The 15,267-nt window shown below is 49.5% G+C and overlaps 1 protein-coding gene across 1 annotated transcript; it reads right to left on the bottom strand.

Annotated features, from left to right (window-relative positions):
- Positions 1–5,587: 5,587 nt before the first annotated feature.
- On the bottom strand, positions 5,588–14,909 carry FKBP4 (FKBP prolyl isomerase 4). The gene is made up of 10 exons (XM_043564771.1): positions 14,564–14,909; positions 12,410–12,554; positions 11,787–11,929; positions 10,851–10,971; positions 10,184–10,340; positions 9,439–9,529; positions 9,263–9,346; positions 8,814–8,999; positions 8,021–8,260; positions 5,588–6,412 (listed from the first exon to the last, which is right to left on the bottom strand). Exons 1-10 carry the CDS (start codon positions 14,666–14,668, stop codon positions 6,305–6,307), a joined length of 1,380 nt encoding a protein of 459 aa, XP_043420706.1. The 5' UTR covers positions 14,669–14,909; the 3' UTR covers positions 5,588–6,304.
- Positions 14,910–15,267: the final 358 nt, after the last annotated feature.

The raw sequence follows: 15,267 nt of genomic DNA, 5'->3' as shown, positions 1-15,267 counted from the left end.
GGGGCTCGAACTCACGGACCGCGAGATCGTGACCTGGCTGAAGTCGGACGCTTAACCGACTGCGCCACCCAGGCGCCCCAAAAATGACTTTTTAAATGGTGTGTGTATGCTTTTGTGGTCCTTAGAAAGGTCCTTAGTTACACTTGCTGTAAAGCACATTTCATGTATATTGTTTCACGTAATGAGCACAACAACCCTGAGAGCTTGTATTATTATTCAGTATTTTTGGATGAGAAAAACAGGTTCAGCAAGATTAAGTAAGTCTTTCTTTGGGGTGCCTCATCAGTCAGGGCATCAGAAGTATTATTTGCAAAATTCTGTAGTTGTTCAATACACTTTAAAGTTCAGATCTGCAGCTCTAGGCCAATTATGCACTGGTTTTTCAGGAGCCAACTTTGTAAAAATAATATCTACCTCACCTGGGGATGTTGGACCAGGGGCTGGTCCCGCTTTCTATATCTGAGCATGATGGGAGAAGGCACTGAAAAGCAGGACATTTTTGCCTGGGAGTGTGAGAGGGGGATGACACATTTTGTCCCAGAGGTCCCAATGGATCTGACAGCCAGGTAAGATGAAAACAAGGAAGAGCAAACAAAACGGTAAACAGGAGGCAGTCTAGACAAACGCTGGGGACTGCAGATACATTCATGTTTCTGTTTTTGGTGATACATATACTGTGGGGTTGGCCGGGTCTATTCAAAGGTACTGTGTCACACAGGTGTACCTAATGCTTTAAATATATTATCTAATTACGGAGGGGCTGCATGCAGCCTCCAGCTACCATGTCTCTATCCTTCTCCCATTGTAGCTGAAACCTTAAGCTTCATTGTTGGTTTTAAGGGGTAGGAAAATAAAAAGCCAATTTAAAAATGTTTACCTCTCAATGTAAAGTTAAAATGTTTTGGGTTCTGTTTCTTCTCACTGTTATTTCTTCATTGTTTTCTCTTCTCTTTTGAATGAAATTGTAAAATAAATAAATAAATTCATAAATAACCCAGGACAAAACTGCTTCTGCCACCAAGTGCCCTGGCCTGACCCAGTTCTCTGAAATTATACCCTGACCTAGCACTTTGCAGTGCCTCAGTTTTATCTTCTCCATTACTTGAGTTTCTTGTTCTTGACCTTTCTGTGCCAAGGGGCGCCTGCTAATGTTTGTCCTGTAGGTCATGTCATTATGGTATTATGTTACATGGCAACTTGGATACCATGCCTTTTAGCTTTTGTCAAGAGAACCAAATGAATTTAGAAAGGGAGGAAAGATAAGTCTTCAGGAAATATGACATGGACCAAGTCCCTCTCCCCACTGTGTGTCAATTACTGTAACTGCCTTGTGTTATATTCACAGTAAGTGGAACACAGGGGTTGCACAGCCATGTGGACAGAGCCCTGGTTCCACAAGGAGCACCCATGTTCTTAACCCTTTCTAGGGGGGTGGTTGGTGGGTCTCCACCGGCACCATCTAGAGCTCGCCTTTTTAAAGTCAAGCACTCTTCCAGTATCAGTTTTGGCTTACTCCCCAGAACTGCCTAACCAGGCCATCTTCCTGGTTAGATGACATGGTACAGTTGTGTGGGTAGTGGCATAGTCTTTACCAACCAGCCAAATGGTAGCTTCAGTAGAAACCTGCTATGGGAGTGGGGAGTGGCGGGGAGGTGTTAGGTGGGAAGGATTTCTAGGGAGATTCTTTGTCCACTTCTTCCTCCAGGAGTAGACCCCAGTAGAGGGGTCCAAGTTCTGTCTGCTTAGGAAGGCCAGGTAAGAAATAGGACCTTTAAAACTTTCTACACAGCTTTCTATACGTGAGGTCCAGAGTCACTCACCATCCTGGGGGGGCAGGGCCTAGGGCTTCCTAATGGGCTCAGTTTGAGACTTCCTCATTCTCCTTCGTGATCTACAGTGCACCTTAGCATACTAAAGGTTCTGAGAAGTCCTCAAAGACAGAAACCTGTTTCTCAGACTGACTTGACCCAGAAATTAGGTAGAATTCACAGTGTGGGCAGCCCTGCTCTGAGTGAAATGCTGTTATTTGCTGCTCTCCTTTTGAGTCCCACCCCCTCCCTCACAAGTTTGGCCCGTTAGAAGGGACCACCCACTCTGGGAAACTTTGATCCTAGAGCCTGTCTGCGTTGTTGTCTGGTTTTTGTTTTGTTTTGTTTTTTGATGTTTTAAGTAATCTCAACACCCAACATGGGGCTCACAGTCACAACCCTGAGATCAAGAGTCACATGCTCTACCAACTGAGCCAGCCAGGCACCCCAGGGTTGTTGCCTGTTAAAAGACTCTTCTGGCCATTCACTTAAGGATGAAGAGTGGTCCTTCATGGTCTCTGAAGTCAAAACATGAGGACATGGGCTTCAAACACAAAGGATGATGAAAATGTTTTAGAACTAAACAGAAGTGGCAGTTGTACAACATTGTAATTAGACTAAATACCACTGAATTGTTCACATTAAAATGGTTAATTTTATATTATGTGAGTTCCACTTCAATTAAGAAAAAAAAAAAATATATATATACAAACAACAATTTTATGTGTGAAGCACTCCTAACAGGGGCACAGGAGACTGGTGATCCTGGAGCCCACATGTCTTGGGGGAGGGGGATGGGGTATGGCCAGTCCTCTCTTCTAGCCAAAGAAGTCTGAAAGTTCATGAAGGCGTTATTAATATTATTATTATTTTATGTTTATTTATTTTTGAGAGAGGGACAGAGCATGAGCAGGGGAGGGGCAGAGAGGGAGACACAGAATCCGAAGCAGGCTCCAGGCTCTGAGCTGTCAACACAGAGCCTGATGTGGGGCTCAAACTCATGAACTGTGAGATCATGACCTGAGCCAAAGTTGGACACTTAACCGACTGAGCCACCCAGTAGCCACCCGCCCCTATTATTATTTTTAATGTTTATTTATTTTGAAACAGAGGGACAGCAAGCAGGGGAGAGGCAGAGAGAGAGAGGGGGAGAGAGAGAATCCTAAGCAGGCTCCATGATGTCAGTGCAGACCATGACTCTGCTGTGGGGGCTCTATCCCACAAACTGTGAGATCATGACTTGAGCAGAAACCAAGAGTCGGAGACTTAACTTACTGAGCCACCCAGGTGCCCTGGCATTGTTTTTTTTTCTTGATCATCTCTCCCCAGAACCACTTTGTGAATCTTTCATTCTTACTTTGCCTCCCAAATTGGTGTATTTAGTGTTGTGTCATTACACACTAAGCAAGGTTTTATTATGAGCCTTAGATTTTATCGTTGAGGATAGTGGGTGCATCCAAGTTATCTGAGGTTGGCAAGCAGCTGGGGAACTACAGCCATAAAGTCAGCAATAGTGATTTCCAGAAAGAGGACAAGTTCTCTTACGTAGATCTTTCCTTTGGCTTTATTCAGCACTGCCCTTAGCCTCTTTCATTTCAGCTTAATGGTTACAAGGCTCTGAGATGATCTGTGCTTGGAAAGGGAATGGAAGAAACATGGAAGACAGGACTAAGATGTGAGATTCCACTCTTGTAAGTGAAATGACATGCACAATTTCCCCCTTCTACTCTTCAGGTGGTGTGGCCAGTGTAGAGTGAAGGAGTCCAGTGCTCTGATGCTGGTGTAAGGTTGGCAAGGTTGTGCTGGGTCCCACAGTGGCTGTGGACTACAGTAAAGTTTGTAAGTTTCAGACTAAATGGGATAGGAAAGGATTTTAAGCAGTTGGAGAGGTAGGATTTGGATGCAGTGTAGAATCAAGTGCACCTGGGGCAAGAGAGGGTGCAAGACAGGAGGAACCTTTTGCAGGACAGGAGAGTGGGCTGGAGGTGCCTGGTGACATTGGAGAGGGGCTGCTGGAATGGAGATGGGAAATACTCAGGAGATAAACTGTATAGAACTTGACATTAGGATCAGCAATAGGACAAGATGAACCCTATCTTACATTTTCCAGAGACTGCAAATCTGCAGGAACAGCTAGCAGTGCTGGTCACTACTGGTTTTCCTTTATTCAAGCACATTGTCTCCGTATGGGAAGATTTTAAAGGTTGGTGAGGGTCAATGGACTAGGTTATGAACTTTGAACGTGGGTCAGAGCAGAGTGTAAGTACATGCTGGGTCTGTTTTTAATCCTAAAGACTTCTGGCCACTTAAACATCTTCACAAGACAGTTTTAATGTTACATAAGACTTGTCCAGTTCCATAGAAGTGCAATTGTTTGAAATTCCCGGAATCCCACAGAACCATTCAGGGGTATTAGGAACCTCAGGAGTGCATTTCATCCACTCCTCTATTTTTGCAGATAAGGAAATCTCAACTTGCCCAAGGTCACGTAAACCTCATATTTAAGAGTTTGGGTTTGTTCAAGAGAGCTCCTCTTCCAGGCAGACCCCTTTCTATTTAACTTGAGCCTTGGTTTCCTCTTATGTAAAATGGGGCATTAACTCCTTTGCCAAGGATTAAGGTTAATTCACATGAGGGGCACTTGGGTGGCTCAGTCAAGTGTCTGACTGCAGCTCAGGTCATGATCTCCTAGTTTATGGGTTTAAACCCCACATGGGGCTTTCTGTCAGTGCATAGCCCACTTCAGATCCTATATTCCCCCCCACCCCCTCCCCTGCTCGTGCAAGCACACATGTGCTTGCTCTCAAAAACATTAAAAGAAAAAAAGATTAATTCACACGAGGTTCCTGGTTTAATGCTAGGCTTATGTTCTAGGTGCTTAGTGAGTTAGCTACTGTTGTTGGCTATAGGGGCATGACAGATCTTGAAATGTCAAAAAGACCCAGAGGCACAGGACTGTGTGAACTCAGCAAGAGCACTCAGGAGACTAAAACAAATATTAGTTCTGGCTCTGGCACCAACCATGATGTAGGACTTGGGTGAAATCTTCACACAGAAATGAATCTTCCATAGAAAAGCATGGAGAAATTTCTTCTGGGAGGAACTGTATAGGCATGTAGGTAGGCAGACTACCTCCACCACTGTGCAGGCCAGCATACATTGGAGAGAAGAGGGTAAGGCTATAGACAGAGGCTCTAGCCTACAAGCAAGATCATCTGGAGAAGACAGATTTGTGCCCCCTGGCTTCTCCGAGGGCCCCATAATGCTATAGGAGCCAAAGGTCAACACATAGTTAGAAGCATAAGCATAAGCTTTTTTCTATTAAGGTCAAGGAGGAAGCTGGAAAGCGGGCCTGAGCGCATGTTCCTTGGCTTTACTGTTCTTCACCTTAATTGTGTAAAAGGTGTCTAACTGGAGGGATGGCTAACAGGAATTTTACCTTGATGAGAAACCAAGAAAGCTGTGCTTTCTGCTAGATCACTTAGGCAGAAGTAGACAAATCTAACCAAAACACACACAACTGGTCCCAGTATTTTACATGTTTATATTTTCCTAAGTGTTAGGGAACAAAAGCAGAGCTATGAAAACCCACCAGGCTGTGGGGGTGGGGGGTGGAGTGGGGAGTGGGGTGGCGGTGGTGGCAGTGGTCTGGGCAGCACCCAAGAGGCCCCGTATGTGGGCACCACTCCATGCTCAAAGAATGCTCCTCCATCGTTGCTGCACTTGCACAGCCACCATGCCCACCCTCTGAGGCCAAACAGAAAAAGGTTGCCTGACACTCAGGTTTCGTTTCCACTTTATTGCTCAAGCACAGAACTTGAGGCAAGCCTGGACCTTCAGCAACGTGCAGAGAAAAGGCTGAGGGGGTTGGGGACACAACCTGGCTGAGAAGGGAAACAGATCCAAAGGGAAATATGGGGGGGGGGGGGGGGGGGGGGGCGGGCAGCAGAGGCGGTCATCAGGACACCAGAAGACATCTCAGCCATACCATCTGGGGTGAGGACGGGAACAGAGAGCAGTAGCGGGCACAGCAGTGGTTTTCCCCATGCCCCTAGCACCCACATGGAGGCCACATGTTTGGGAACAGACCGGGAGGAGGGAAGGACAAGGAAAATGGCTGCCCAGGAGTCTCCCTCTCCACCCTGGTTTCACATCAGACCCCGCAAGTATCCCTACCACTCACTCCCTTCTACCATTTGAAAAATGGACATAGCAAACAGAAGCAGCAAAATAAATTAACGTTCTGATGAGTGTGCGTGTGGATGGACATTCGTTCACATGTAATGGGGGAAGGGGGAAGGGAAGAGGGGGTGACATCACCTAAACCGATCCCCCAGCCTACTCCTTTCCCCCTTCCCCCAAAGCCACCATCTAACCAGATAGAAAAATAAAGGTCTAATTCACTCAAAATTCTTCAGTTTTTACAAAACTAACAGGGTGGAGGAGGGGAGGGAGCAGGGGAGGCAGGCAGCCGCAGGAGTAGGGCTGGGTAGAGGCTATGCTTCCGTCTCCACCTGAGGCTGGCTCCCTGCCACATCATTCTTCTGGTCATCCTTCATCTCCATGTCAGCATGATGGTTTCCTGCAGCTACTGCTGCCTTGGCCTGCGGAAAGGAAGACAGGAAGGGGATGAGTTCCAGTTCTCATCTGGCCCAATCCCTCTGATGACAAAGGGGACTTTTACTTCATGTCCCCACTCCCACTTGCTTGCACTGATCTGGGGACACAGCTATATTCACCTACCACCATGCTGACACTGTGTTGGGTCTGTACCACAAATACTCATCCCAAGTTAAAAAAAAAACAAAACAAAACATGCTAGCTTCCAACAGAATTACCCCAACACAGCCAACTCCCTTTCCAGGTATGTCCTAAAGGCACACACACATGAAATTGTAAATTTACAAAATCGTTCACTATGGTGCTACTTAGAACTGTACTCATCCAACATGGCAGTTACTACCACATTGGCTACTGAGTGCTTCAAATACAGCTAGTTCAAATGGATGGGTTTTAAGTACAACAAAACAGTGGATATTTAAGAGATTTACTTAGTCTGGAAAAAAAAAAAAAAAAAGAAAAGAAAAAACCCAAACAAATGCAATTAAAAAAATCTACCCACTGCTATATTTTTTCTGTTCACTTTAACATGGCCACCAGAAAACTTAAATCGCTGTGTAGACTGCGTTATATTCCCATCAGACAGAGCTGGTTTAGAACACTGGAAGACTAATCAGACTGGGTAAGAGGATATAGGTTATGTGTCCAATGCTACACCATGTTAAGTGCAGCGAAGAATGTGAAAGCTATTTTTTATGTTGGTACAAAACAATCTTCTACATATGATCTGAAGACAGCATAATGCAGAAAAGAGGTGGAACATGTGGCCTTTTATTTAGGGAAAAAGGAGAAAACGGTCTACTTGTGCATGTACGAATGATCTAAGCACTGGTAATATCAATTGCTTCTGGGGGTGGCAGTCTTTTTACATGTTCTTTTGTGCTGTTTAAAGTTTTTTTGTTTTTTTTTTTTAAGTTTATTTATTTTGAGAGAGAGAGAGAATCCCAAGCAGGCTTGGCAATGCCCGTGCAGAGCCTGAAGTGCGGTTTGATCCCACAACTGTGAAATCATGACCTGAGCTGAAATCAAGAGTCAGATGTTTAACCAGCCAACCAGGTGCCTCTGCGCTGTTTAAATAAAACTACGTAACTGTATTATCTATTTAAACATAGGGCTTTTAAAACCTAGGTTTAGCAGGTGCCTGGGTGGCTCAGTTGGTTGATTTCGGCTCGGGTCTTGATCCCAGGGTCATGCACTGAGTGTGGAACCTGCTTAAGATTCTCTCTCTCTTTTTCTCTGCTCCCGCCCCCCCCCCCCCCATGTTCTCTCTTTCAGACAGACAGATGGATAGACAAACAGACAGATAAAACCTAGGCTTTAAAAAGGTACAGGTTGGGAAGCACACACAGAGTAACCAACTCCCCACCTCTGGGGCTTGTGAGTGGGTTTTTAGCCCTGATCACTGAGGAAGTGTGGCCCCCACAACAGGGTTCTGTGCTGAAGGAACATACATGTTCTTCCTCCAGAGACAAGGGTAGCTTCTGGTTTCCAGGAGTGACCCATACAACCAGAGGCATGAACAGCCACGGCACTTGGGTTAGGCCTAGCCTCCTCTTCTGTCTATCCCAACTGTTCCCTGTCCCAATCCTTACCTTGCTCTCCTCCTCAGCTAGCCTCTCAAACATGTTGGCATAGAGCTTTTTCTCCCGAGCGAGCTGCTTGCGGATCCGCTGCTGGCAGATAGCCAGCTGGGCCTTGGCGGCTTTGTTGCTGGGGTAGAGCTGCAGGACCTTCTGGAAGTCAGCCCGTGCCAAGTCAAAGTCATTCACCGCCAGGTGGGCCTCTCCCCGGCGGAAAAGGCCCTTCTCGTTGTTGCTGTCCAGTTCCAGGGCCTAAGGAAGCAACAGTGAGACGTCAGTCCCTGCAGCCTGTGGCCAAGACTGGGTTCCAAAGGTAGTCCTCACTCCGCAGGATGAGGCAGAATGGAAATGGCTGGCTCCACCCCAGAAAGGAGTTTCGGGGCACTAAATGAACAAACCAAGGTTTAAGAAAGAATCCCAGTTAGTCCAAGAAGCAAAGGGAAAACAGCTTTAGGTGAAAGAGAAAGACCCGTGACAACATTTTCGTTTTCTCTAGAATAAAGCAGGTATAGAAGAGGGACAGACTAGGAACCAGGGCCGAGAAAATGCCATAGCGGTTTTTTCCCATCCAGTGTTACCTTCTACCTGCGTCAGCTGCCTCCTATCACTAAAGCCAAGGTGCTTGCTTCTCCTATCACTAAAGCCAAGAGCCCTTGCCTCTGGGCCCTTCATCTCTGAGCTTCCACTAGCCCACTTACTATCCTACCCCTACCCTAGTCACTGAGACCAAGTTTCAGACCTGCTGGCAGCTCACCCAGCCAAATCCGTGAACATTGCTCCCATGCCCTCTCTAAAAGGGCCTCACCTTGTTACAGCTTTCGATGGCAGCCGAGAAGGCCTGTAGTTTCAGATGACACATGGCCAAGTTGAGGTGGGAGGCCAGGCGAAGGGCCTGTGCCTTCTGTGCGTCCTCATTAGAGAAACTCGACTCATATTCCAGCCAGGATACAATCTTCTTGTACTGCAGTAAAGCTTGCTTGTACTTGCCTTCCTAGAGAGGGAGGGAGGCTTAGGCAATAGACACAGGTTCAGGGGCACCAGGCTGTCAGACTCTGTAGACATCAGTGATGTATGGGCATGAGAAGTCCTGCCTCCCCTCCTCCTCCAGCAAGAGCAGCTAGCTTAGATCTACTAGGTGAAGATTATAGGCATTCCCACCGCCGCCATCCTCTCCCTGACAGAAAAGGACTTCGGGCATCAGGAGGAAGGATGGGCCCAGAGGGGCCTTCCCCCAAGCCCCAGATGCTGGCTCACCTTGAAGTACACAGTGCCCCGCTCTTTCACTATGGTGCTCTGTTCCAGCTTCTCCTCAGAGTTCATCTCCCAAGACTCCTTGGCCTAACCCCAAGACAGAAACAAAGCTGTGAGCTACCTCAAGGCCACCTACTGCGACCAGATTCCGGGACAGAAAAGACCTCGAGCAAGCTCACCTTCTCGAAACTCTTGAGGTGTACTTCGTATTTCAGCTCAGCATTTGGTGGGATTTGGAATTTTTCCTTCCCAACACTGCCAAAAGCATAGCTGGGGGGAAGGAGGGGGGCAAAAAAAATCTAGGTCACCGCTGCCATGCTTAACCCGCTCCCTACTGAAAAGGCTTCCTGTCTGTTTCCTGCAAAGTAACTTCCCATCCCTTGAGACTTGGTTCAAATGTTTCCTGTTTGGCAAAATCTTCCCTGACCTCTTCACACAATTAGCTGGTCTCTTAGCATCTTCCACATCCTCCTCACGCACACTACACACTGGGATGATTACTCAATTACTAATTGCTAAAGCTCACTGAGCAATGAGTCACTAGAAGGCAGGAATAAGGTCTTTGAATACCTGGGAATTTTCAGCATTATACCTGGCACATAATAGGCATGTTTTAATAAATATCACAATGATGGAGAACATTAATGGAAAATAAAAATTTTGACATTGGTAAAGGAGGGAATCTTGAGCAGCCTTGACTGAAAAGGTTAGCCTTTGATTTGAGATGTGGACAACTGTGACCGTGCTCCTAAATATGGAGATCACGTTTGCTGTGCAGAGTTGCAGGGCCCTCTACTGAGGCTGTGGGAGTAGTGAACACACACAGAGGAAAAGATACAAGTGTCCAGTTACACAACTAACTGTGGACATGTGGATCTCGGACTTTTGATCACCCATCTGTTATACAAAGCACCCACTCCTCACCTGGGCTTGAGGTACACAATGGAACGTTCTCCTTTTTCCATGCGCTGAATGGCTTTCTCCAGCCCACAAGGCAGGTCCAGGCTCTCCCCCTCACCAACCTCAAAGCGGAGCTCCCGCTGGTCGAACATCTGGTCCTTATAGTACCCTTCCAGTGTAACTGGCATGAAAAAGAGGCAATGTGTCAGGGATGTGAGCAGGCAGGGGATTGAGGAAGGATGCCACCGGCTTCCCTCTATCACCTCATCACTTCCTGCCCCCAAGATGTCTTTGTCGTGTTCTCAGAGCTGGAGGGATGTTAAGAGGAAATGGTCCAATCCCTCGTCTCTCAGACAAGAAATTAGGATCAGAAAAGGAAGTGACATGGGGTGCGTGGGTGGTCCAGTTGGTTGAGCATCCGACTTAGGCTCAGGTTATTATCTCACAGCTTGTGGGTTCGAGCCCCACTGTCAGGCTCTGTGCTGATAGCTCAGAGCCTGGAGCCTGCTCTGGATTCAGTGTCTGTCTCCTCTGTCTCTCTCTGCCCCTCCCCCGCTCACGATCTTCTGTCTGTTCCTCAAAAATAAACATTGAAAAAAATAAATAAATTAAAAAGGAAGTGACTTGCCCAGAACCACCCAGGGCCTAAGTACCAGAATCAGAATGGAAATCCCAGACTATACTGTCTCACCCTCCACGATAGCGCCCTCATTGGGCCTGGCATAGCCTTCACCCCGAGTCCGTATTCTCCGGATGATTCCGCCATCTTCTTCTTCTGTCAGGTCCTCTCCCCTGAACTCAAAGAGCTCCACCTGTGGGACAACACATAAGGCAACACGACTCCTTTGGGCACTAACTCCATCAGCAGTGAGATGCAACTTCTCCCTCACTCAGAACAGTCCTTAGTAACTGCCAGACCAGGAGTGGACAAAGGGGCACTTAGCAAAAGTTCTAAGTCCCGGGGGCTCTAGTCTCAACTCTGGTAGGGGTGGGCCCGTCCCACGGCTTTTGTTGACCTCAGAAGATCCAGCCTATCCTATCCACGTTCCAGCCTATCCTAATCCAGCTACTTGAGAAGGCCAATCTGGTAGGCATTGGAAATGACCCAATATCTTTCAGTAGTCTTCTGAACATTCTCCAAGTATCCACTAATGAGGGCTAAGCCATCCTCGGAATGAATGAAGTTCCACCTCTCAGTGAAGGCTTTCCTCATCCCCTTGACCCACGGGGCGCATCCCTCCCCTCCTCTGATCCTAAAGCACTGGTATTCCATACTGTCATTTAGAATGTATAGACCTCCTGACCTCTTCCAGTCAAAATTATAACCAATCTCTGGGCGCTGCTCCTGACATAAAATATGCCTCAACCCTCACCCTGCTTCAGGTCCGAAGAGGGGTTTGTGGCCACCTCTCTCCACCCGAGACCTCCATCAGCTGCTGCTCTCTGGCAGCAGCATGCTATGTGCACAGCAGAGTGAGCTGCCCTCTCCCTGTCTCTTCCTCCTCTAAGGCCAGGCCCTTAGCCTTGGCTACATTGTCTCCAAGCGGCAGGAAGGGCTGGAGGGCAGCCAGGACCCAGGCGAGATAAGGCTGGTTCTTCGCCTTGCTCTCTGCTCCTGGACACTCACCTCAAACACAAGTGTGGCATTGGGGGGGATTTTTGGAGGGCTGCCTGCTGAACCGTAGGCATATTCGGGTTTGCACGTGATGTGGCACACTTCTCCCACCTTCATGGTTGCTACAGCAATGTCCCAAGCCTTAATGACCTCTCCTGTAGGTATAGAAAGCAAACAGGTCCTCTTTGGCAGGGATCCGACTCTGGGCTCAAACACTGGCTCCAAAAGACTTTTATTATACCACGCCCAAGGGGAGGCTAGACACTCTTTAGAAAAGTAGAAAACTTAGTTGCAATAAGTGCTGTCAGGTCTCAGACCTCTTAAAAAGAGAAAAGTAAAGGAAAAACAAAACAAAAAAACCCCCACCCAACTCTGGAACAAAGGAGTTTAAGGAATAAGGCAGTCCATCCCTGAACAGGAACTGAGGTGTTCAGAGATGATCAGGGAAGGTGAGATAGAGATCAGAGATCGATAGTTACAGAAGAGTAGAAGAAAAAAAAAAAAAGAGTAACAGAAGAAAAATTAACAGAGTGTAACAAACCATTCCTCCTTAAACTTCTGAGAGTATAGGTTCTGTTTGTGACAGCTTATACCCTCCACAGAGCCTACACTACCAACCCACTAACCATGCCTACCTTTGCCCAGGTCAAAGGAGAATTTGTCCTTGCGGTCCAGACTGGAGTCAAACTTAGTGCCATCTAACAGCCAGCCAGTGTAGTGGACAAAGACTCGGTCCCCAATCATGGGCAACTCTGTGCCCATGCCCTCTCGCTTGATGACCTGGGAGGAAGGGGGAGAAGGTGAGTACCCAGGCATGGGGGCAGAAAGAGGCATCCACACTACCTGCATACTTCTGATGGAAACCCAGAAGGAATCGTCTGCTTCCTTGTAAGCCAAGGGACTAAGCCTCAAATGATTCTGATATGGAGTTTGGCTAGAAGTCAACTGACCTCCCACCCCCTCCCCCCATTTTACTTGAGGTGGAACATAAAACGACTTGGTTTGAAAACTAGAGCCAAAAGACCCGAGGTTCAAGTTTTTGCTGTATGATCTTGTACAAGTCCAACTCTCTAGACCTTATTTGTAAACTAGCAATAATAATCCCTATCAGGGTTGGAGAATTACATTGGTAAAAAGTTAAAGATGATTATCAGCAGCAGCAAAGAAATGCCAGTGGTCGTCAGATCAAGATCTGGTTTGCAGATAAGACAAGGATGAGAATATGAATAATGAACAGGATAGCAGCAGTCCTAAAATACCAGGTCACTGATAAGCACAGGGGCTCTCACTCGGGCCCTTAAACTGACTTGGGACACCACCATTCCTGACTGGTAGGCTAATTAAGTCTTTTATTTCTGGGCTAAGAGCATTTCTCAGGAACTTAAGTTCTGCTCCTCTTCTTTAACATTTAAAAGAGGTGACAAGGAGACTCCATGGATCACCTGGGTAGGTATACCTTCTAAGGAAAAGGACAAATGACTTGAGGAATAGAAAGGCAAAGGGGAAGGACTGGAGGAAAAAAAGGGGAAATGGCCCTTCTGGGATGAATAACCTTGTAGAAATCACCAGAATGCTGGAAAGAAGGGGAAGCCACATGCCCACTGGGAGAACAGCTTAAGATTCGAACATGTGGGGCAAAACCAGGAGCGTTTCTGGACCAGATAAGGGCTCGCCGAGATCTCTAGCTTTGCTCAGGGGTCTCTCTCTCTCTCTCTCTCTCACTCACACACACACACACACACACACACACACACACACACGTGGAACTGAGCAGTGGGAGGCCAGGACGAAAAGAAACACTGGTTGAGGAGGAGGTATGAAATCCAGGCTGATTTCGCCATCCTGTACTCTGCAAAACCTGCTCTGAAGCACCATCAGTCGTTCAGACCCAGGTCAAGATGCCCTTCCCCGAATGCCAGATCCCTCCCTTTCCCTCCTCCGAGGCTCCCAGCAAAGCACCTCCTCCCGGCCCCACACCCCATGCCCCAAATCAAGACGGCAGAGGGCGAGATGGGAGGGGAACTACAGGTCCCGGCATGCACTGCTCCCTGGTTTTCCCGGGGCCGGGGGGAGGGGGGCAGCATGGCCGAGCGGGTGACCTAGCTGAGTCCCAGCCTTTAGGAAGAGGGTAACCAAGAGGACGGAGGGCACCAGAACCTCTTTCACGGCGAGGCCCCGGACACCAAGTCGTACAAAGGCCTCTGGGCCAGGAAATAACTCTGGTGACCCGCTTCAGGTCCTAGCTAATGTTTAACTGCCCGGGGGGTGGGGTGAGCGAGCTCTCGCAGCACCGCCAGCGAAGGCGGCCAGGGACTTCCCGCTGCGGCGGGCGGCCTGGCCGGGGACGCAGGGTCGCGGAGAGCTGAGGGGAGGGAAAGGAGCCGGAGCGGGCCCGGGTGCATGCCGCCCGAGGCCCTCTAGCTGCAGCTCGCGTGCAGCGTTGCGGCCCCGCCCCTCCCTCCGCGCTGCACCGCGCACGCCGGAGTTGGCGCTGCAGTCCCGGGCCCGGGCGCCGCAGGGCTGGGGGGCCGGGGCCTCACCCGCATCGCGGGCCCCCCCTAGGGGGCCGGAGAACGGCCGTGGGGAGGCCCGCGCACATCGGCCACCCGCTGCGAGCCTGCGGCGGCCCTCCCAGCCCGAACAACGCAGCTAGATCCAGGAAGGCGATGCAACCGGCCGCCGGCCCGGCTCAACGACCCGCCCGGACGCTGCAGAGGCGGCCTGGGGCTCCCAGGCTCGGCGGGAAGGGCGGCTGCGATGGGCGTCTGCCGTGCCCCCCATCCCCCTACCTTCAGCACGCCTTCGTCTTGCTTGGGGCTAATGTCTACCCCCTCGAGGGGCAGCGGCGCCGACTGAGCCCCGCTCTCGGCCGCCTTCATCTCCTCGGCGGTCATCGCCACTCGGTGCGCCGTTTACTCCGGGAGCACTGGGCGCGAGCCAAGCCCTCTCGTCCGGGCCTGTCTGCACGGGCGTGCGGGCGGGAAGGCGCTAGCGCGGCGGCCACCCAGCTGCGAACCGGTCGAAGGCTCGAGCACCTCTGGCTACCGGCGCGCTCGCAGCCCGCGGCGGATCGGGCGCGGGAGCAGGAGTAGGTGGGTAATGAGCGGCCGCGGGGAGCGATTGGTCCCACCCCGCCGCGGAGGGAGGGGCTGGGAGGAGCTGGGGCGGGAGCGACGGACGGAGGGGGAGGAGGTGGAGAACTTTCTAGAGACGGCGGCGTCTAAGCCCGTTCGGGCTGTAGTACTAAGGGTGCTTATATTAATTTTTTTTTTTTTTACGGGGGGGGGGGTCATTCCTTCTCCTAGCTGCTTGGCTCTCCCCTGCCCCCACTCCTGAAACTCTAGGACTCTGGGGGTTTCCCCCGCTCACTACTCCTGCTCCCCTCCGGCCCAGCGCCCTTCCCCGGCCCTCCCCCGTCCGTTTCCCGGTCTAACCGGATTCTTCCAGATCCTTCTCCATCCCCCTACATCACTCCAATACCGAGCCTGCCAGC

The sequence above is a fragment of the Prionailurus bengalensis genome, chromosome B4 (genome assembly GCF_016509475.1).
Source record: "Prionailurus bengalensis isolate Pbe53 chromosome B4, Fcat_Pben_1.1_paternal_pri, whole genome shotgun sequence".
Classification (NCBI taxonomy): domain Eukaryota; kingdom Metazoa; phylum Chordata; class Mammalia; order Carnivora; family Felidae; genus Prionailurus; species Prionailurus bengalensis.
The sequence above is the reverse complement of the archived record's forward strand: the minus strand, read 5'-3'. Positions and strand labels throughout refer to the sequence as shown.

Coding starts and splice junctions, on each gene's coding strand:
- FKBP4 (XM_043564771.1), bottom strand. CDS start 14,668: ATGACCGCCGAGGAGATGAAGGCGGCCGAGAGCGGGGCTCAGTCGGCG. Junction 11,930..12,409: donor CTCCTTTGACCTGGGCAAAG/GTAGGCATGGTT, acceptor CTATACCTACAG/GAGAGGTCATTAAGGCTTGG. Junction 9,000..9,262: donor GGGGCACTGTGTACTTCAAG/GTGAGCCAGCAT, acceptor CTCCCTCTCTAG/GAAGGCAAGTACAAGCAAGC.